The sequence below is a fragment of the Prionailurus viverrinus genome, chromosome C1, assembly GCF_022837055.1.
Source record: "Prionailurus viverrinus isolate Anna chromosome C1, UM_Priviv_1.0, whole genome shotgun sequence".
Taxonomy (NCBI): domain Eukaryota; kingdom Metazoa; phylum Chordata; class Mammalia; order Carnivora; family Felidae; genus Prionailurus; species Prionailurus viverrinus.
This window is the reverse complement of record NC_062568.1, coordinates 210,650,143-210,671,100: the sequence shown is the minus strand read 5'-3', so window position 1 is coordinate 210,671,100 and position 20,958 is coordinate 210,650,143. Positions and strand designations below refer to the sequence as shown.

The 20,958-nt window shown below is 57.6% G+C and overlaps 1 protein-coding gene across 6 annotated transcripts in view; it reads left to right on the top strand.

Moving 5' to 3' along the window:
• Window positions 1-20,958, top strand: part of KCNAB2 (potassium voltage-gated channel subfamily A regulatory beta subunit 2) — an 85,241-nt gene that overhangs the window by 30,333 nt on the left and 33,950 nt on the right. For 5 of the 6 annotated variants that reach the window (XM_047873227.1, XM_047873228.1, XM_047873229.1 and 2 more), the window contains 2 exons: window positions 3,376-3,504; window positions 4,672-4,713. In XM_047873227.1, coding sequence (XP_047729183.1) covers window positions 3,428-3,504; window positions 4,672-4,713 — 119 coding nt within the window. In that variant the 5' untranslated portion in view covers window positions 3,376-3,427. The remainder of the gene's footprint in view (window positions 1-3,375; window positions 3,505-4,671; window positions 4,714-20,958) is intronic. The other variant, XM_047873232.1, reaches the window with a different exon arrangement.

The window sequence follows — 20,958 nt, the reverse complement described above, 5'->3', positions numbered from 1 at the left end:
ACGAGCATCACCCGGGGGACTAGTTAGAAATGCAGATTCCTGGGGCGCCTGGGTGGCGCAGTCGGTTAAGCGTCCGACTTCAGCCAGGTCACGATCTCGCGGTCCGTGAGTTCGAGCCCCGCGTCAGGCTCTGGCCTGATGGCTCGGAGCCTGGAGCCTGTTTCCGATTCTGTGTCTTCCTCTCTCTCTGCCCCTCCCCCGTTCATGTTCTGTCTCTGTCTGTCCCAAAAATAAATAAACGTTGAAAAAAAAATTTTTTTTTTAAAAAAAGAAAGAAATGCAGATTCCTGGGCGCACCCCGTATCTGTGGAACCTGAGACTCTTGGTCCCCACAACCATCTCCAATTCAGACGGAGCTTGTGATTCTGGCATCCTGGGAGTTAAGTACCCCTGAGTGCCCAGGCTGGGGGTTGAGACACCACCACTTAGCAACTGGACCCAGGGAAAGGCAGACAGGAGAGAGTGGGGTGTGGGCTGGGTCACATCCCCCAGTGAAGGGCACAGGCGTCCCGCCTGCTATGAGCTGCCTGGCCCCATCCCCTTCCACAAGACCCTGTGAGGACATGCTGCGCCCCCACCCCTGTGGCCATCCCTCCTCCCCGGTGACCTCTGGACCACTGTGTTTGGACCAATGCCTGGCACTCTGGGGACCCCCAGTTCTGTGGCTGTGGTTTCCTGTCCACGGACAGGGCTCCGTGTTGTACAGGCAGCCACCGGCACCTGCGCACAGTAGGGCCTTGACAGACATTCTGTGCGCCGGTAAATGACTTAAGGTTAATGACTTTCATGAGAAGGTTGGCTGTCGTGCCTTGAGCCACCTGGCAGAGCAAACCCCAGGAGCACCTGATGGGCACAGAGGGGAGCCTGCCTCTGAGGCCTCCCACCCCCAAAGCTGCAGGACTCAATTCCCCTGGAGCTGTGTAACTGACCTCTTTCTGCGGGAGAGGCACCGTGCCTCTTTCTTGCATAGATTTGGGTGGGGGCAGTCAGGCTGGTCCGTCTGGTGACAGTGACCCTGATGGACCCCAGAGTACAAGAATAGGTCACCAGGAGGCCCTCAGGGTCTGCCCGGAGCCATCCACCAGGTGTGGATGGACAGGGCCAAGCAGACAAGGGGCCTGGGGCCTGGGGAGAGGTGAGCCTGGGTCACAGCATCGCAGGTCATGAGGAATCAGCTGATAAGCCTGAAGACTGGATTCGGCATCAGCCAAGGATCTACTGCATTTCTTTTAAGGATTTAAGTGCATTTTTTTTTCATTTTGTCATTTCTTTCTGAATGAGATTTCTTAAGAATGAAACTTTGCAGGGGGCGGGGGGCACCTTCATGGTTCAGTCAGTTAAGCATCCAACTCTTGATCTCGGCTCAGGTCTTGATCTCATGGTTCGTGAGTTTGGGCCCCGCATTGGGCTCAGCTCTGGGCGCGGAGCCTACTTAAAAGAAAGGAAAAGGGGCGCCTGGGTGGCTCAGTCGGTTAAGCGTCCGACTTCGGCTCAGGTCATGATCTCACGGTCCGTGAGTTCGAGCCCCGCGTCGGGCTCTGTGCTGACGGCTCAGAGCCTGGAGCCTGCTTCGGATTCTGTGTCTCCCTCTCTCTCTGCCCCTCCCCTGTTCATGCTCTGTCTCTCTCTGTCTCAAAAATAAATAAACGTTAAAAAAAAATTTTTTTTTAAAAAGAAAGGAAAAGAAGAAAACTTTGGGGACCTTCGCTGTCTGCATCATTTCCGTCATTTCTGTGAGGTTATCTCTGTAGTGAGATAACCTCTGATTTGCATTTTCTCTCCCCATTTTTCCAGCATGTTCACACACATGTGCACGCCCCTCACTCAGAGGAGAGCTGAATGATGAGTGAGACCTAACCTGCACTACGTACGAGCCCTCTGCCGGGGTTGGAACGTGTCCAGAGAAAGCCTGCTTCCTGCTGGCAGGAGGGTCACGTCCCGGCAGAAGGAAGAGTGATGGGCATTCACTGAGAGGCCCCGCTGGGAGCAGGCGGGGCTGCGTTTTCAGCCCAGACCATCCTTTTAAAGCCCATCGGCGTGGTGATTTTGGATCAGAGGACCATCACTCTTTTGGAAACCCTGTATGACATCCCTGCTGAGTACCAAGCCCTGTTTGAGGCACAGAGGATGTAACAGTGAACAAAACCAGCAAACTTTCTGTGCTGGTGGGGCTCGCACTCCAGAGAGAGTTAAGACCTCATAACTCAGGGACAGACCATCAAGAAGGTCCCTGGTGCTGACTACACAGGACAGCAGGCAGGGTGCTGGGAGAGAACCCCTGAGCATGATAGTCAGGAGCGGGCTCCCAGAGGAGACCCATGCTGAGAAGGTCGGTCATAAGGGTATTTCAGGCAAAAGGAGCTGTAAGTGCAAAGGCCCTGTGGTAGGTGTGCCCTTGGCCTGTCGGAGAAGAGAAGAAAGGGGTGCATGACCTAATCTTTTAAAGTAGAAATGGAAGGAGGGAGAGCAGTCAGGAGGTCCAGGTGACATGTTGGTGGCTCAGCCTGCGGGTAGCAGGGGGAAGAGCGAACGGACAGACATGTGTGTTGCATTCATTATGTGTTGCTACATAAAAATACTGCTGGAAGTGTAGGGCCTGAAAACTCAGTTTCTGTGAGTCAGGAGTCTGGCAGAGCACAGCTTACCAGGGTCCTCTGCTTCAGGGCCTCACAAGCCTGCAGCCAAGGTGTTTGGCCAGGGTCGGGGTCTCATTTGAAGGCTCGACTGGGGAAGGATACTCTTCCAAGCTCACGCAGTTCGAAGGATTCACTTCTCTCTGGGTGGTTGGACTGAGGGCCTCAGTTCCCGGCCTCACGGGCCTCTCCAGCACAGCAGCCCGCGTTGTCACAGCCAGCAAGGGAGAGAGTCTGCGAGCAAGACAGAAGGCACGACTGTATCACCTGATGATGGAAGTGACATCCTGTGACCTGTGCCATGTCCTCTAGAGTGGGAGCAGGTCACTAGGTCCGGCGCACACCCACAGGGAGGGCATGAGTCTCTGGAGCCGGGGTTATCTGACTGGCTGCCTTCCTGGAAGCTGCCCTGGGGCACCTGGGAATCTGCAGGCTCAGGGATGAGCCTGGGTGGTGGTGGTGCCACTTCCTGGGACAGGGGAGACAGCCAGAGTTCTAAGTCCACAGATTTCCCCTGGCACCGGGAAAGGGCTCCCGGACCCTCAGGAAGGCAGCTGGGGAGGCAGAAGGGAGAACTACTGAACCCGACCACCCACCTTGTCTGATCCCCCATGGGCTGGTCTGTCCATCTGGTGTGGGGTACAGGTGCCCGACATACAGGGCCTTCAGTATCACAGAGCCTTCTGGGCAAACCAGACTGCCCTTTTTGAACCACCTCCCCTCTACTCTGCTTTTCCTCCAGAATCTTCCGTCCGTGAAGAAGAGGGCAGGTCAGCACAAGTGAGGCCGGCTCCATGTATCCGGAATCGACAACGGGCTCCCCAGCGCGGCTCTCTCTGCGGCAGACGGGCTCCCCCGGCATGATCTACAGGTGATTCCCCCGCTCCCCCCACCCCAGCCACCTGGGCCACTCTCGGGGTCAGTCCTGCGTCTGGTTGGGGGGGGTCCCTGAGGCCAGCCCCACCCCTTGGCCCAGGGGGAAAGATCGAGGGAGGCCCACAGGACTCTGAGGTGCATGTAGGCAAGCTCTTTCTCCAAGGAAAGGAATGGAAACTTTTAAAACCAAAGTGGGACAGAAAAGCCCGCGATTTTCCCAGAGAGGTGAAGCCAGGATTAGACTTGGCCCTGACTCCCCTGAAATCTTGGAGGTGGCAGGCCCGGAAGCGAGTGGGGGACCCTCCCCAGTTCCTGTTTCTTTCTTACACATCACAGGCCGTGCAGCCCCCTTTGAGGGGGGCTCAGAGCCTTGCACCGGGAGGGTGGAGGCATCCAGCTGCTCACCAGGCACCCTTACCTCCCTAATGTGGAGGCCGCCTCCCAAACCCAGCTCTGGGTCTTTCCGTTTGGAAAGTAGCCCAGGCTGAACCACAGGGAGGACACGCCAAGGCGTTGGGTGAAGGCTGCTGTCCCGGGCACGGAGCACAGAACCCAGATGGCAGTGGTTGTCCTGAAAGATTGGGGCCCGGGCGGGACACCAGGGGGGCCCATCGGTCCCGATGGATTGGGCCTTTGTCAAAAATTGTTAGGGCCTGATCCAGAGCAAGTATCTGTAGAGCCCACAGGGAAAGGGGGCGTCTCGCCTTCATCCAAGTCCTAAAAAGAACCGCATGGTCACATGCAGACGCGCCAGCACGTGGGGTGGCCGGCAGCTTCTCGGCTTGAGGGTTTTGTACTGTCGTTCTAAAGCAGGTTTCGTTAAAACCCAGACGGTCACCCAGAGGTTTACCTCTCGTCTTCGCTTCCCCGCCCGCCCCGTGTGGGGAAGGAGCCTGGGCGCCCGAGGACCCCGCGTCCGCCCAGGCCGGGCCTCCGCCTCCCTGTGCCACTAGGTGGCGCTGCCACCGAGCACTTGGTACGCGGGCGCGCGTCCTCCCGACCCACAGCCCGGAGCTGAGCGGGGAGGGGCCGGGCCGCGGGGCCGGTCGCTGGTGTGTCCCGCGGGGGCCGTCGCCTGCACCTCCCTGTGGCTGATGCCAATTGTGGACTCTCTCTCTCTCTCTTTCTCTCCTTTTGCTCTGTCCTCCATCGCTGTCCGCAGTACTCGGTATGGGAGCCCCAAAAGACAGCTCCAGTTTTACAGGTAACGAGCCCTCCGTTTTCCCTAAGACCCGCACGCTGAAGGCAGGGGAGCGGGTGGGAGGGCCACGCCCCGTGCAGGTCGGGTGTGCGGGTGACCTCTCCAGTGAGACACGGGCTCCGGTGGCCACCCACACGGCACCGTGGAAGGCTCTGATGAGCAGCGTGAAGCCGCTTCCGTGTGTGAGCTGATCTCTAGAGTTCGCTTGCGTTTGAGCAAACGGACTTGCGATACCTGCTTAGCCCTCGCCAGATCCACCTTAAAATCTCACTCGTGGGGCGGCGGATGTGGCTGTCTCCTGTTGTCTCTCGTGGGTTTGTGCTTCTTGGGTGATTAGAGTAAAAGAGACGGGGCGAACCCAACCGTTCTCCCCTTTTCTTTGGATGTGAGCTGACTTGTAATCAGAGGCCGATACCGCCTCAGGGGCGTGTGGCTCTGGCGCGACCCGGGTCAGGGGCGGACCTGCTGGTGTTTGTCTGGTGCGCGTCCCCGTTGCTGAACCAGCACAGCGTGTTCTTGGGTCGGAGGCTGTGCCCCAGAGGGACAGGGCGTCCAGGTGCGTCCAAGGCAGGTCAGCCAGCAGAGTCCTCCCGGGCGAGTCCCTTCGGCAGCCTGTAGCTCACCTGTGCAGTGGGGAGGGGAGCCACCAAGGTGGGTGCTCCTCGGGAAGGCTATAACTCCAGAAATTTACTTTGATTGACATTTTGGGAGCCCCGGGTCAGCCCCGCCAGCCTCAGGACCACGTGGCTCTTGGGGGCAGGGCCCTGGTGCACGGTGTTTGTCCTGGCATTCGGGCCTGCGAGGTCTGTGTCCAGGAGCAGCTCCCCAGGGTCGCACACACCCACCAGCACAGAGCCAGGGGGCGGTAGCCGCCGACACCCCCCAGAGGACGCGGGGACCTGGATTCCCACAGCCCCCCCGCACCTCTGAGCGTGACAGCGGGTCTGGGTCCTCGGGCTGATTTCGCCACTACTCCAGTGCCTCCCGTGGGGTCTCACTCCTTACGGAGAACCCTAAAATGGTGACTGGAATTGTTGCTTGATGAGATTTTGCCTGAAATAGTTAGATCTGAACTTGGGCTTGCAGATGCTTTTTTCGGATGACACTTCTGCCATCACGTACGTATGACGGCATGGTATATCAGGGCGAGTGCGAGACATTCGTCCCGGAAGGATTTGACCACTGGGACCAAACATGCCTTCGAGCTGCATCCTCTGAGACCCCGGAGGAGAGGCGTGACAGGGTGGGTGGCGGGGCCGTGGCACAGACCGCCGCCTAAGGGGCCCCGCCGCGGGACGGGACAAGTAGATTGCCAGGTATCACAGAGCCAAAGTGAAGGAGGGTCCCACTCCCCTTGCTGGCCCTCGGGGCCCCACAGATCCAACCTGTTGTCCACTCCCTGGGGAGCCTTCTGGTTGAACCCCCCTGTGCCCAAGAGGCTGTCTTACCCTGAGGCGAGCCCTGATGGAGAACTGCACCCCAGATCCACCGACCTCTGTCCCTGATGCCCACAGGCCCTGGCCGTCCTGCCCTTTGCAGCTCCAGTGTGGTTGCTTCTCACAGACACCGAGGTGTCTCCTGTGGGGTCTCCGACTATGACCTCTAAAGAGGCTGCATCTGTGTTTAATGTACTGGGTGCCACTCGCAGTGGGGCATCCTTGTCACCTGGGCCCTGACACAGCTACCAGAGGGTTAAGTCCATCAGCAGCATCCTGCCGACTGACCACCCCTCCCCGAACGGGGCAGAGGTGTTCAAGGTGTGCGCCCTGCCTTGGGGCGGCTCACGGACTAGTAAGGGAGGTGAGACCCTGTATCTGTCAGCTCTCCCAGAGAGTGCCTCGTAACAAACAGGCCCCAAACTCAGCACCTTACAAGGAGAAGCGTGTATTTCTCGTTTATGTGTCTGTGTCAGTTCATGTGGGCTCGGCTGGGTTTGGTCTGAGCCGCAGGTGGGACCCAAGTGTTCATCCTCCCATCGTTTTTAACCAGAGGCTATTCCCGGCAAAAGTGCCAGAGGAAGAGCAGAATCACGTAATGTCTCTGAAGCCCCACGGTTGGAACCGGCACACCGCTCGTTCTTTTGGCCAAAGCAAAGCTCACGACCGCGCCAGATGTCCGAGGGCAGGAAGATATTCTCCCGCCCTCCCACCCCAGGAGAACTACAGTCATGTGACGCAGAGGCGGGTAGAGGACCCGGCATCATAATGCAGTCTACCCCAGAACCCAAATAACTAAAATATCTAGAAGGCAGAACGTGTCGTGGGGGAAGTCTAAACAGCTGTTGGCGTTCCGAGGAAGGCCAGGCGTGGGCACAGCCCACTGAGAGTCGGGGAAATCTTCATGGAGGAGACAGCATGACGGCTTTGAGCGGGGCCTTGGGGGCTGGGCAGACTCCTACATAGAGCCCAGGAGGAACCTTCCAGGAGATGCCTGAGCCACAGCTTGGAGAGGTGCCAAGAACAGGAGGTGGTGGTGACACAGACCGGCCGTGAGGGATGGGATGGAAAGGGACAGGAGGGACAGGAGGCCAGACTATAGAGGAAGATGGAGGTCAGAGGGGGAAGGGCCGTGAGTGCCTAGCAAAGGAGCTTGGACTGCATTCAGTGGGCAATGGGGAGCCATCGACGGTGTCTGAGCAGGGATCAGAGCTCTGCTGCGGCAGGGAATGAGACGACAGGTGGAAAGGCTGGGTGGGGGAGCCCAGGAATGATGGAGTGAGGGGCAGCAGGGCAGGAGGACAGGAAGTCAGGAACCATGTCCTCCAGGTGACTGATGGCTGGTGCTGAGAAGGATGTTGAGTTGACAGAGGGGTGCGGGGCCTGGGGGGAAGGAGACGGGGTGTGTCAGGGTATGGCAGGCTGATGCCCACCACCCAGCGGTGGGCCCTGTGACAGAGAGGCCAGGGAACTGACGTGGCAGGTGGGCGCCTTTGAGAGGGACCACCCGGCCCCGTCGCTGGGGCCTCTCCAGGTAGATACCTGCTGGCGTTTGCCTGGCTTCCGCAGCCTGCTTCCCGTTTTGTTTGCTTTCTACTCCGGGTCCTGAGCAGCAGTTCCCCAGCAGGGTCATAGACAGATGTAGGTTTGTCCTCCGACAGCCACTCAGCCTCCATCCAGGATCCCTCGTGCTGGAGGGTCGTGTCATGCTGAGACTTCTTTGGGATCCTAGGATGACAAGAAACGCCCCCGGGGTCGTGACTCTGGAACAGGGGCTCGGCATGGCTACTGCCCAGAGCTCAGCCTCAAACCCCAGATCAGAATGTGTGCCGAGAGGAGGGGCCCCTGCACCCCTGACTGCAGGAGTGGTAGCGTGGTGTTCAAATAGCAGACTTCCAGAACTTTCTGGCCATGTAAAGGTACTGACAGGGTAAGTACCCTTGACTGGGGCATGTCCCAGCAGAAGGGTGGAGGAATATCCGTCTGCCTTGCTGAGGGTCTCGCCAGACCCCCAGCCCCTTCACTGTAGGTGGTGGTCACGCGCTGTGGGACCCCTTACTGCAGACATACGAATGTGGTGGGGGTCCCGAGCTGCAAGCACAGGTCCTGGCCTCAGATCACCGGAAAGCAGGGCCTGCCGCTCTCCACCTGTGGCTGGTGTCCCTGGTCCTCGGGGGCACGGGAGGCCTGGTGGGCGAATGAGCCCCAGGCAATGCCAGGACCCCAGTGGGTGCCCCCTCCCAGCCCCACAGGCCAGGAGCTGGCCTCGGCCAGGCTGCACCGCGGGACTGCACTTCCCGGGCTTTTAGGGGAAAGAGACGCTGCTCGTGAATAATTCAGCCTTTCACTGAGCTGAAAACGCCCTAATAGACTAATGGACTCCCTGCCTCCAAACTCGACCCTCGTGGGGCACTTCTCATTCACCAATTGCTTCTGACGTCCTACAGTGACACTCCCTAATGAACCAGCTGCCACGCCAGATCCGTGCAGCGGCTGGTGAACCCTATAAACTAGACTGTGTCCTTTTTAACGAGCAGACGCCAGGAAGGCAGGTGAGTGGCCCCCTCAGCTCCAGGAGTCCAGGGGCAGCTGCTGTCTCCGGCGGTGGGGGGCGGGAGGGGGGGTGTTGCTGCTTGGGGACACGTGGCCCAGGAATGGAAGCCACAGAGGGACAGTATTGGGGGTGCATTTGGCTGATCCGAAATCAGATCCCCTATATTTTTTTCAAAGCAGAAAACCTTAAAAAAAAAAAAAAAAAAAAAAAGCCAGCCCTGAGTAACTGCAAGGTGACAGTGGGAGGCAGGATGGTGGGCTTTCTCCCGCTTCAGTGAGCTTGCCTCCCAGACCTGCTGGCTGGGACCATCCGTCTTCCTGCCTGGGGGAGACCCAGACATCCAGCCACACCTTGTTGGGGTCACCATTAGGATTTGGCATTGTCGAGGTTGCCCCGAGAATGACAGCAGGGAGGTTTGGCGGCTGTCAGGAAGGTCTGTCTGGAAACACATGGCCTAGGGAGCTGGGGCAGGGTCTGGGATGGGGGAGGCAGGGCGCTTGTCTGGGCCTTGGCTCGCTGATTGTTCTCCCGCAAAGGTGGTTTTGTTTTTGCCCTGATGCGCTGCTGTGCATTTTAAAGCTGCGCTCCGGAATGATGCCGTATTCCTTTGCAACCCCGCTTTCAGGAACTCGGGCTGGTTTCTCTAAGATCGAGACAAATGTCACCGTTTAAAAGAGCTGTTCAGGATTCCTTCCGAACCTCACGTTTCATGCCTTGGTGGCTTTCAGTAAACAGACCACAGTTCAGAAATTCCAGGTGGAAGGCCCTTCGGGGCGGTCGTGGTCCCCACTGACTTAATGAGGTCGATGCCTTCAGTTCGGTTTTTCCGTGTCACGGTGTTCGTTTACTGGAATCCCCCTGAGCCCTCCCTCCACAAGAATAGATTTGCAAAAGGCAGGCCCCAGCTCAGGGACGAACCTATAGGCGCCTCATAATTAGCAATGGCTATCGAGGAGGGGGCGGGTTTCTCTTGAGATGGGGTGGGGGCTGGATCTCGAGGAGGAGGAACACGAGGTCAGAGTCACTGCGCCTTTGAGCCCTAGGAAGCAAAGGGCCTGAGGCAGGAGCCCCGGCAGTGGGTGCTCCCTTCTGGCAGTGTCTCCCTGTGGCCCCTTCGTCCAATGACCCCAGCCTGCCCCCAGTCATCCCGGGAGGAGGCTGGGAATAAGCCCCAGCGTGAGGCTGTCCAGGAGCTGGACTCTGTCCTCTCCCATGGGCACCACTGCTGACTGTCAGAGCCCCTCTGTGCCTTCTGTGTCCTTCCTCCTCGGTGGGGTCTTGCCTCCCCGGAGGCGAGGAGGAATGTGTCCTAGCTCCTCTCGCGCTGTGCGTGGCCATCTGGCCACAAACCTGCTCGTGGGCACCAGGTGCTCACCCCTGCGGGCCCCCAGCAGGGCCACCGTGCTCTCCCACGCCCACCTCCCTGTGTCCCTCAGCCGGAGCCTGCCTGGCATCATGGGGACACTCTCCGTGCCCTCCATGCCCCCGGCGCTGTAAGGAGAGATCACAAGCAGGGGAGACCCCAGCCCCCACAGAGATGGTGCACCCTGCCCTGCCCCCGTCTCATAAGGAATGTGTGTTCTCTGCGAGACCCGGGTCGTTTATTAAGGTCTACGTTGATCCTATTCAACCTTTTCTAGTAATAACGGGTATCTACACCACTCCCTCATATCACAGAAGCCCACGCTCACGTGTGCCCTCTCCAGAGGCCCACCCTGCCTTCCAGCCTCTGTCCCCTCCACCTCGCTTTGTGTATTTCTGCCACCACCCCGATTATCCTAGCTGGTATCCTACACCACGCTGCAACACTGTTGACGGCCGCTTCCCCGCACATGGCATGCGCCCAGCCACACCCACAGCCCCGCCTGGTTGTCTAGACAGCGGGTGCAATCAGCCCCTGCTGGGCCCACTTCACAGACATAGAGACTGAGCCTCGAAGCCGTCAGGGTGCCTGCTTGTGTTGCACTAAGTGGGTGACAGCCAGGTGCTCAGCCACACTGTCACCCCAGCCCCGGGACCCTGGCTGGACCTCCAGAACCACACCAGCCCGGATTGCTGTTTGTGGGTGGTGTCTTGAAAGCTAATGGTTATTGATCTCTGCCTGGCTGGGCCTGTGTGCCTGCTTCCTGCTCCCTGCAGCTCCGGCCTGCCAGGCTCTTCTCTCTGAGGACGGACCCCCAGGGAAGCCAGAACTGGCCTGCCTTTGCCCCCTGCAGGACGGGCAGCCGGCCACACTGCCACATCTAAAGCAGCTGCCCGACGCTGCCCTGCCCCCACCCTGGGCGGGGCCAGGGGCCAGCAGGCAGGGAGGGAAGGAGGGGCAGCACTGCTCCCTGGAGGCATCCGTGGCTCCATTTCCTAAGACAAACCCCCTCCTGGAGCCCTGCACCCCTCCTCTGTCTCCAGAGTGATTCTCCTGGAACATGGGGATTTTCATGCCAGGGACATCCTCACCTGCTTTAGCATCCATCAGAGAGCTTAGTCCAAACCCTTGGGGGAGGCCAGAGGTCCTGGGCCCTGCAGGCCCCCTCCCTGTGGATCTGAGCCATAGTGAATGGGAGTCCTGGCCCCAGAGCCCCCCACCACACCCTCCAGGATAAGGCATCCTTCTTGGTGCCTGGGCCTGAGTCAGGGGGCCAGCCCACCCCTGCCAGGTGCTGTCCACACTGCCAGCCCAGTGGGAAGGCCCGGTCTCTGCTGTGGGCACTGAGCCTCAGTGGTAAAAGCAGACAGAAAGGTCCTGGCCCTCCTGGACCTGACCTTCAGGGGCTCAAATGCAACAAACAAACAAGAGGATTAGAGAAGACTCTAGCAGGTCAGGTGAGGACACGGCTGTGGAGAACAGTTGCAGCGGGAAAGGGGTCTATGAAGTGTCAGGTGCTGGTGGAGAGCTTCCCCAAGGAGGGGGGTGGGGCCGCAGCCTTTGCAGCTGCCTCGGCTCCCAGGACAGCTTTCCTTGCCCTTCCCAGGGATAATCGAGCTTGTTCTTTCTTGGGGCAGAGGTGGGGACCACGCTGGTTCCTCCAGCTGCCAGGGCTGGGCTCCGGGACCCTGCTTTGCTGACCCAACTGAAATGATGACTCCCATGTCACTTTCTGTGCTCGGTGATGAGGCGGGGGTCGTCCTGCAGGCATCTGAGCCCGAGGGCTGCGGTCAGGTGCCGACAGGAGTCCCCGGATCATAGAGCCCCCCTGCCCCACGACCGTGTCCTCGGCGCGTAGCCATGGTGCCACGTTCCTTGATTCACTCGCTCATGTACATCCATTAACACAGATGGTAGCATGCCTGGCACACGCGTCTTCCTCTCTTCCTTTACTACTGTCTCCTAGGATTCATTGCATTATCAGCCCATGTAGAGAAACCTCACTGAAGGCCGCACAAGTCCCATCATTGGGACGGACTATCATTTATGTAACCTGTCTCCCCGTTGATGGACATCTGTGCTGCTCTTAGTTTCTGAGAGAGTGTAGCCATCACTCAGAACGACTATTTTCTTTTTTAACGTTTCTTCATTTTTGAGAGACAGCGCATGAGTGGGAAAGGAGCAGAGAGAGAGGGAGACACAGAATCCAAAGCAGGCTCCAGGCTCCGAGCTGTCAGCACAGAGCCCAACGTGGGACTCAAACCCACAAACTGTGAGATCATGACCTGAGCCAAAGCCCGACGCCCAACTGACTGAGCCACCCAGGCGGCCCAATGTTTATTTACTTTTGAGAGAGAGGCAAAGTGCAAGCAGGGGAGGGGCAGAGAAAGAGGGAGACACAGAATCCGAAGCAGGCTCCAGGCTCTGAGCCGTCAGCATAGAGCCCCATGCGGGGCTCAAACTCACTGACGGTGAGACCATAACCTGAGCTGAACTCGGACGCCCAACCGACTGAGCCACCCAGCCGCCCCCAGGATGACTATTTAGTGATGGTTCCTCCCATTTTAGCCTTGCTTTCTCCCTGTCTGTACTGAGCCCCTGTCCCCCCCTTGTCACCCCGCTCCTTACGTGCATCCCGTTCAGTCTTTCTACTGCAAAATTTGTGGATTGTGACATACTTAATCCTCATGGAGGACGGGGCCCAAAGAGTCTGCAGGTGCCATGGTGCCTGCGAGCAGAGAACGTGTGTGTGGATATCGTTTCCCTTGATGAGGCTTGCGGGCAAACAAATAGGGCGTTCCTGGGGTGGGCTCCCCTAGCAAAATCACACCGGCGTTTGCTTCCATGACGGATGTGCTCCTGCCCCTTCCGGGAGACAGCCCTGAACCTGGTTTTACCTTGCGAGCACCTCCGGGGAGCACTGTGACGTGGCGCCTTCGCTGCGGGGGCCCGGGCTCCCTGCATGCTCTCTTGCCTCTGTTTGCATTCGGAGTCCCCGCTTTGAGTTCTCACGCCTGGAATGTGGCTTCGCCAGTGCTTGTCTCGGGGCCGCGCGGGGCGGGGGAGGGCAGCTTAGCCAGAGTCCCCGGCCCGTGCAGAGTCAAGGGCTGACAGTGTCGTGCCAGGAGGCGTTTACACCCAGGGGCCCCGGCCCCAGGCGCCGAGACCCGTTCCGGCCGCTCTAGTTGGAGGAGGCGTCTCTGCGGCACCCCTGCCCCGGGGCCGGCGTCCCGCGGGGCACCGGGGCAGGGCAGCGGCACCTTCGCTAACTCATGGCCACTCGGCATTTCCCGTCTGGACAGCGGCGGCTGCCGGGCCGGGCGGTACCATGTTGTCCATGACGTACAGCGAGAGCCTGAGGAGCGTGAGCAGCAGGTGTCACTCGGACTGGGCCCTGCACCCCGTGCGCCAGACCGACACGCTGGAGCTGCAGCGGCTACGGGAGGTGCGGGCGGCGGCCCAGGCCAGGAACATGGAGAGCTTCCTCCGCATGCACGGCCTCTCCCTGGACGGCTGCACCGCCCAGCGCACGGGCATGAAGTACCGGTAAGGGCCGGGCTGGGGCCGGGCGGGAAGGACTCTGCACAAGGCCGGAGCTGCAGCCCGGGAGACGGGGATGGATCGTGACATTATCGGATGTCGGGGTAACTAGTTTGTGTGTGAAAAGCCCAACCAGTTAAGCGTCCGGCTTCAGCTCAGGTCATGATCTCGCGGTTCGTGGGGTCGAGCCCCGCGTCGGGCTCTGTGCTGACAGCTCAGAGCCGGGAGCCGGCTTCGGATTCTGTGTCTCCCTCTCTCTCTGCCCCTCCCTCGCTCTCCCTCTCTCTCAAAAATAAATAAACCCCCCCAAAATTTTTTTAAAGTCCAGCCATACCGAAATGTACGAAGAAGAAAACGAAAGTCTTTTCTCCAAAGGGTAGTCCTGCCCTCAAAGATAAGTGCTGTTACCGGTTTGATTTATCCTCTGTGGGAGAACGTGGTTTCCTGAAAACGCTTTGCAGCAGGGGTTAGATGCATCGTTTCATTTTTCTTGAGGCACCACTGGGACAAATTAATCACGAGGGGTTGGCTAGACATGAATTAACGAGAACGTCTCTGGTCATCTCTAACAACAAATTCATCCTGGTATCAGAATCCCAGGCTGGGTCCTGGGGGCAAAGATGTGCTCCCCCGCCCCCCATCTGACCTTAAGCTGGGCTGTCCTCGTGGGAAGCGGCTTTCAACAGGCAGCCTCTGAATTAGCACCTACGCTTGCGTCCAGAGCAAAGGCTGTGGCTTCATGTCCCCTGTGTTCTCCGGGTGATAGGCACGTCGGGCTCACTCTCCTTGGAACTTCAGAAGGACGTTCCCTTTAGCTGGCTCATCTTTGAATTCAGCATCTGGGGCAGAGCTCCGGCGGCCGGCCCACTTTCTCCTGTGAAAGCCTCGGAGAAATGGCCAAAGAACCCCAGAGCTGGTGTTTGCATATTCATACCTTACGTATATGCAGCTTTGCTCCTTTGTTAAATTTGAATTTCAAATAAACGTTTCCTTTTTTTAGTATAAGTATATCCCACACAATATCTGGGTCATACTTATGCTAAAACGTTGTTTATCTGAAGTTCAGACTGAACTGGGTGTCCCGTGGTTGATCTGGGAGCCCTAGACCCTTGGCTTCCATCTAACACAGGCCTCCCGGGGTTTTTCTGGTTGTTCTGTGGGGAGGAGAGTAGAGACCTGTTGCTTAACATTTTCTCCTGTGGACAGTGTGTCTGGACCTTCGGTTCATTGTTTGAACGCATGGTTGCCATTTAAAGAAACAAAACACTTCTTCTCGGAGTCCATTAGATGGCAGAATTCATAAGGTTTTGTATTCTGAATCCAGCTGTGTGGGAGGGACAAAGCGTCAGCTACTTTGGCCCCAGTAAGTCCTAATTCTAATGGAAATTTCTCAAGACTGAGAAATGGGGGGCAGGGAGGGGCACTGGCCGTTAATATTTGTCCTTAATTCAGGAGATGTTTGTTAAGGGTCTGTTAGCTCCAGGCAACCGGCCAGAAGCCACACAAACAAGATGGACAGGGTCCCCACCCTCACAGCTGGTGCGTCGTCCTCGTGTGGGGAAGCAGAGAAAAAAGCAAGCCGCCACCCAAGGGCGTGAGAGAGGCCAGGCACAGCCCAGACCTTAACCATCTGAAAGGGAGACATTTGAAGATGTGGGGTAGAACCTTCCAGGCCAAGGAGACAGGGGGACATCTGAGGAGCAAAGAGAAGGGCCCGGGTGGCTGGGCCAGAGCAAGGAAGGTAGAGGGCTGTAGGGTGAGGTGGGGCGGCTGGAGCTCGGCCTCCTCCCCTGGGAAGACCCCAGCCCCCTCCACTGTGGATACAGTTTATGATGGCGGTTGCAATGGAGTGCATCGTGTCCCTAAAATTTCATGTCCACCCTGAACCTCAGAATGTGACCTTCTTTGCCAATAGGGCCATTGCCGATGTGATCAGTTAAGATGAGACCCTACTGGGGGGGCCTCGGTGGCTCAGTCGGTTAAACGTCTGGCTCTTGGTTTCAGCTTGGGTCATGATCTCACAGTTCGTGGGTTCAAGACCCACGCCGGGTGCTGTGCTGACAGCTGCGGAGCCTGCTTGGGATTCTCTGTCTCCCTCTCTCTCTCTCTGCCTCTCCCTGGCTCACTCTCTGTCTCTCAAAATAAATAAATAAACATTAAAAAAAGAAAAAAAGACAAGGCCCAGCTGGAATAGGGTGGGCCCTAACTCCGATGACAGGTGTCCTTGTAAGAATACCATGTGAAGACACACAGGGAAGAAGCCACGTGGTGGTGGAGGCAGACAGTAGAGTGTCGTGGCCACGAACCTGGGAATGCCTGCAGCCACCAGAAGCTGGAAGAGGCCGGGAGCGTGGTCCCCTGGAGCCTCTGGAGGGAGACGGCCCTGCCCACATCTGGCTCTCAGACGTCTGGCCTTCAGAACTGGGAGAGAATCCATTTCTGTTCTTTGAATCCCCGTTTGTGGTGCTCTGTTATGGGAGCCCCGGGACACTAACATGGGTGGGTACGGGGACAAGGACAAATCTTATTTGCCTGACCCCGCCCCCCCAGCCACCGGAAAATCTGGGCCACATCTGAAATGTGGGGAACTGACCAGGGAGCTAAGTACCCAGGGAAAACTCGCTTCCCAAGTGGCAGAGGAGACCAGAAAACCACCGTGTCTTTAGCAGTTGATGGGTCAAAGGCTGTCACACCCACGCGGCCCTTTCTTTATCTGGCGGATTTGATCTTGCTGCATCCAGGGGGGTTGCAGTTATCTGGAAACAGGGGCCTCCACAACTAACACCAGCAGTTATTAAAGATCCCAGATAAATGCCGTTCCACAGTTAACGTCCCCACCAGCAGTAGGGCTGCGACTCTGTTAAACTCGGTCTTAAATATTAATGTAAAAAAGATAATGCCTTCAGATAAGCAAGGGGACAGCTGTGCCCCAGGCCCGGGCGTTTTATCTGCCGAACCGAGCCTGCAGCTTGGGAAAAGCCTTCATGTTAACTTCCTCCGCTTTTTAGCTTTCCTCAACTCTTGTGATTAAAAAAAAAAAAAAAAACACATCGAATTTTTAAATCCTCACAGTGCATGTGTAAGCTCCCCTCCCCACACCCACCTGGTGGTAGCAACGGGAGGGTCCAGAGATGTGGCCTCAGAGATGTGGTGCCGGGAATGAACCCCAAATCCCCCCAGACCCACGCGGTCCCTTGCCTGCTCTGATTTCAGCTTAGACCCCTCTCCCTCCCGCTCAGGAGGCTCCTTCCTTCTGTATCTCGAAGATGCTAAGCTCCGTCCATCCTCAGGGCCCTTGCACATTCTCGTCCCCCAGATCTTCTCACAGCTGGCTCCCTCCGTCAGTCACATCTTGGTCCTCTGGGAGACTTCCCCGAGTGCCTCGTCTAATAACATCCTCGCAGGCGGTCCTCAAGTGCGCCGTCCTGTCCTGTGGTCATCCTCACATCCCCCTGCTGTCCCTCTTATCTGCACCCCCTAAGAGCAGGGCTTTTGTCTGTTCCCAGCACCTAGAACATCCGGAGCCTCTATGGGTATGGCCTGGGTGGTATTGAATGCTGCTGGCCTTAACCCCCTTTCTAGAATATTCCCCTGTAAAATGTGTCTCCTTCCTGCTGCTTCCTCAACCACAGTTCTGGAGGCTGGGTCTGAGTCTCTGTTGCAGCCCAGATGTGGAGGGGGGTGGGGGGGAGCCCTGGGCAGTGAAGCTTGGTCATCAGCCCCTGGCACACCTGCGGGTTCGGACCCTGGACCATGGGCTCCTGCCATGAGCCAGCATTTGTCACCAGGCACTATTTGATTTGTGGTCAGGTTCCCAGAGCGGATTCTACGTAGCTGCTCAGTTATTCCTAGGAGATCCCTTGCAGGTGGGCCATCAGAGAGGGCTTCCTGAAAGAGCTGAGAATCCAGGTGTGCCTCAGAGGGCAGGTGGGCAGGACAGGTGTGATTCAGAGGACCCGGGGGGGGGGGGGGGGGGGGGAGAAGCAGGAGAAAAAGAGCAGAGGCCAGAGAGGGATGATGTGTGGACCAATCTCAGAAGCTAAGTGGGGGACAAGTCCACCTTGAAAAATGTCCTGTACTGCGTTCCTGCATCTGCCACAATGAAATACCACAAATGGTGGCCTAAAACAACATTCTCTCACCGCTCTAGAGGCCAAAAGTCTGAAATCCAGGTGTGGGCAGGACCCCATGCCCTCTGAGGGCTCCAGGAGACGACCCCTCCCTGCCTCGTCCAGCTCCTGGTGGCTGCCAGTGTCCCCGGTGTCCCTTGGCTCATAGACGCTCCGGTCTCTGCCTCCGTCTTCACGTGGCTATTTCCCATCTGTGTGTATCTGCCCATCTCCTCACAAGGACACCAAGCATTGGATTTCGGGCCCACGCTGCTCTGGGACAACCTCACCTTTACCTGACTACTTCTACAAAGACCCTACTTCCAAATAAAGTCACAGATACAGGAGTCAGGACCTCAGCATGTTTTGGGGGATGCATTCCCACCCACAATAGGTCCCAAGGGCTAAGTCAACTCCTTGAGCCTACTGAGGCCCGGGGGAGTGTCCCGGGAGGAATCCGAGCTCCCCGCAGGTACCTTTGTGACCTTGGATGAGTCACCTGGCCTCTCTGTGTCTCAGTTCCCAGTCTGGAGAGTGGAGACCGCAGGCATTCCTCACGGAATCGTCTGGAGGACTGCACTAGGCAGTGACATCACTGAGAGCTCCAGGCTTGGCTGCGGGTGGGAGAGAAACTCTGGTCCTGGGGATATGGCTCCCCTGTCCTGTGCGGACAAGGAGCAGATGGGGAAGGGAGGGAAGGGAAAGAGGAGGGAGGAGGCGAGACCAGCCGGTCTTAGGGAAGAAGAGCCGCTCCGGCGCGACCAGGAGCTGGGAGGATGGCCGGCGTGGGTGACTTGTGGGTCTCCGTGGAGGGCCGACCGGGCCACGGGGTCGGCATAGCAGCCACCGCCCCCGCCACGGAATAGGAAGGGCCGCGGCGGGCCTAACACCTCCACCAGTGGATTGTGCTGTAACCAGCTGACAGCACAGCCCGCCTGGCCTCGGGAATCAGGGGCCTAGCTGTTAGCAGTCCAGACGCCCAGGCCTCCACCCCGAGGTCTGAGGGGATCCACCCCTCTCGTTGGACAAGGATGGGGACCAGGATGCTTGGTTCTGTATTGTCCACCTAGAAAGGCAGGGTCAGCACAGCCCGATCCAATCCACAGACAGCACCAGGCAGCCCCCCGGGACTGCCCCCCAGCCCTCACCCTTTAATCCGGGGCTCTGAGAGCGGGAGCTGCTCCATGGGAGGGGCCCTGACACCCCGCTCAGCTCCCACCCTGCCACCCCTGTGAATGAGGGCGGAGCCAGCGTCTGCCTTCCTTGCTTGACCCCTCTGTGCCTCAGTTTCCCCGGGTGTGGCAGGGTGTGGTGGGAGTTCAGCTACACGAAAAGGGCTTGGCAGGACGGCTCAGTGAGCACCGTTTCATTGATAGTGCGGTGGCCATTGTTGGTGCCTCGGAGGTGCTCCTGGCGATGAGGCAGGAAACGTGCCAGAAACACTTACTCAGGGCTTGCACAACCGCTTTGTACACGCATCAACTAAGAAGCAAAAGGAGCTGATTGGAAGCCACTTAGCCCTTTTCCCCTTCTGGTGACTCGGGTATGAGGTCCTGAAGGAAGCCCCCGAAGGGTCTTCGGCTCTTACCTGCCAGACGACACCTCCTCCGGGAAGGTTACCGGTCTGCCACCTTTTGCTCTTAGAAACTTCAGGGGCCAAGGACCTCCCATCCCACTGGAGCAGCCCCCAACTTGTCAGCATCCCCCCCCCCACCTCCTTGGGCAAGAAGTCACCTTTGGATGCAAAACACCCTCCATTCGGCACGGTCTGGGCAGCCTCGCGGGTACAGGGGAGGCACCCGGGCCTCTACAGGACGCAGCCACTCGTCCTCACTCTTGAGTGACTATTGCAGTCTGCGCTTTTATTTATTTATTTTTTTTCAATGTTTATTTCTTTTTGAGACAGAGACAGAGCAGGAGAGGGGCAGAGAGAGAGGTAGAGAGAGAGAGGGAGACACAGAATCTGAAGCAGGCTCCAGGCTGTCAGCACAGAGTCCGACGCGGGGCTCGAACCCATAAACTGGGAGATCATGACCTGAGCCGAAGTCAGATGCTTAACCGGCTGAGCCACCCAGGCGCCCCAGCCGTCTGGGCTTTTAAAAGCCATCTTTAAAACTTTTGCTCCAGACCTCGAGGCCTCCGTGGGCCTCACTCTGCATGGGGAGAGTGCCCATCACCTCCCCACTGTGAGGCTGTCACCATTTTGGAGGAACAGCCTGCCTCCTTCGAAAAGCTTCCAGCTTTTCCCCTCTTGCCTAATTCTTGCGACCTCCTAGGAGTATTGCAAGTGGTGACCCCTGTTTGGGGCAAGTGGAAAGTTACAGATTCTGGCCAGCCTTTAAAAACCTACCTGCTCCGGCTGGCAGTTCTCTGCTGAGGACAGCACCTGTTTGCCCTGGGTTTCCCCAGGGGAGTGCTGAGGTCAAATATTCATCATTTCTATGACACACTACAATGGGATGGAGTGAGGGCTGGGGCTCTATCACCAGGCCCTGCTCAGGAGTCCTGCTGACGTCTGGAAGGAGTGCGTCTTGCAGAGAGGAACCGGCAAGTGGTTCCCAGCCCCCTGATGTGTCGCTGGGTAGAGCGTCGTTGGCACTTGGAGAAGGAAAGGGTTACATGTGCTTAGGGAGCTGGCTTCTCTGAGGTGATATCAGAGGGCGAGGAGGACTTCAAAGGCAGACAAACAGGAAGGATGCTCTCACAGGGAGCAAGAGTGAGACTGAGGCCCAGAGACTTTTGAGGCAGGTGGCATTTTGGGGGGCAACAGCTTTATGGGGATATAATTCATATACCATACGTATGTTTAAAGTATACAGTTCAGGGGGCATCTGGGTGGCTCAGTCAGTTAAGCATCTGACTCTTGGTTTCAGCTCAGGTCATGATCTCACGGTTTGTGAGTTTGAGCCCTGAATCAGGCTCTGCACTGACAGTGTGGAGCCTGCTTGGATTCTCTCTCCCCCTCTCTCTGCCCTCCCCTTCAGTCTCTCTCTCTCTCTCTCTCTCAAAATAAGTAAACTTTTAAAAAATAACAATAAAGTATACAGTTCAGTGATTTTAGTATATTCCTAGAGTTGTGGAATACTCACCACAATCAACTTTAGAACATCTTAAGCACCCCAAAAAGAAACACTATACCCACATTAACTATCACTCCCCAATTCCCAATTCCCACCCCCCAGCTCCTGGCAACCACTAAGCTACTTTCTGAGACAGAAAGCTATGTCTCAGATTTCTATGATAGCT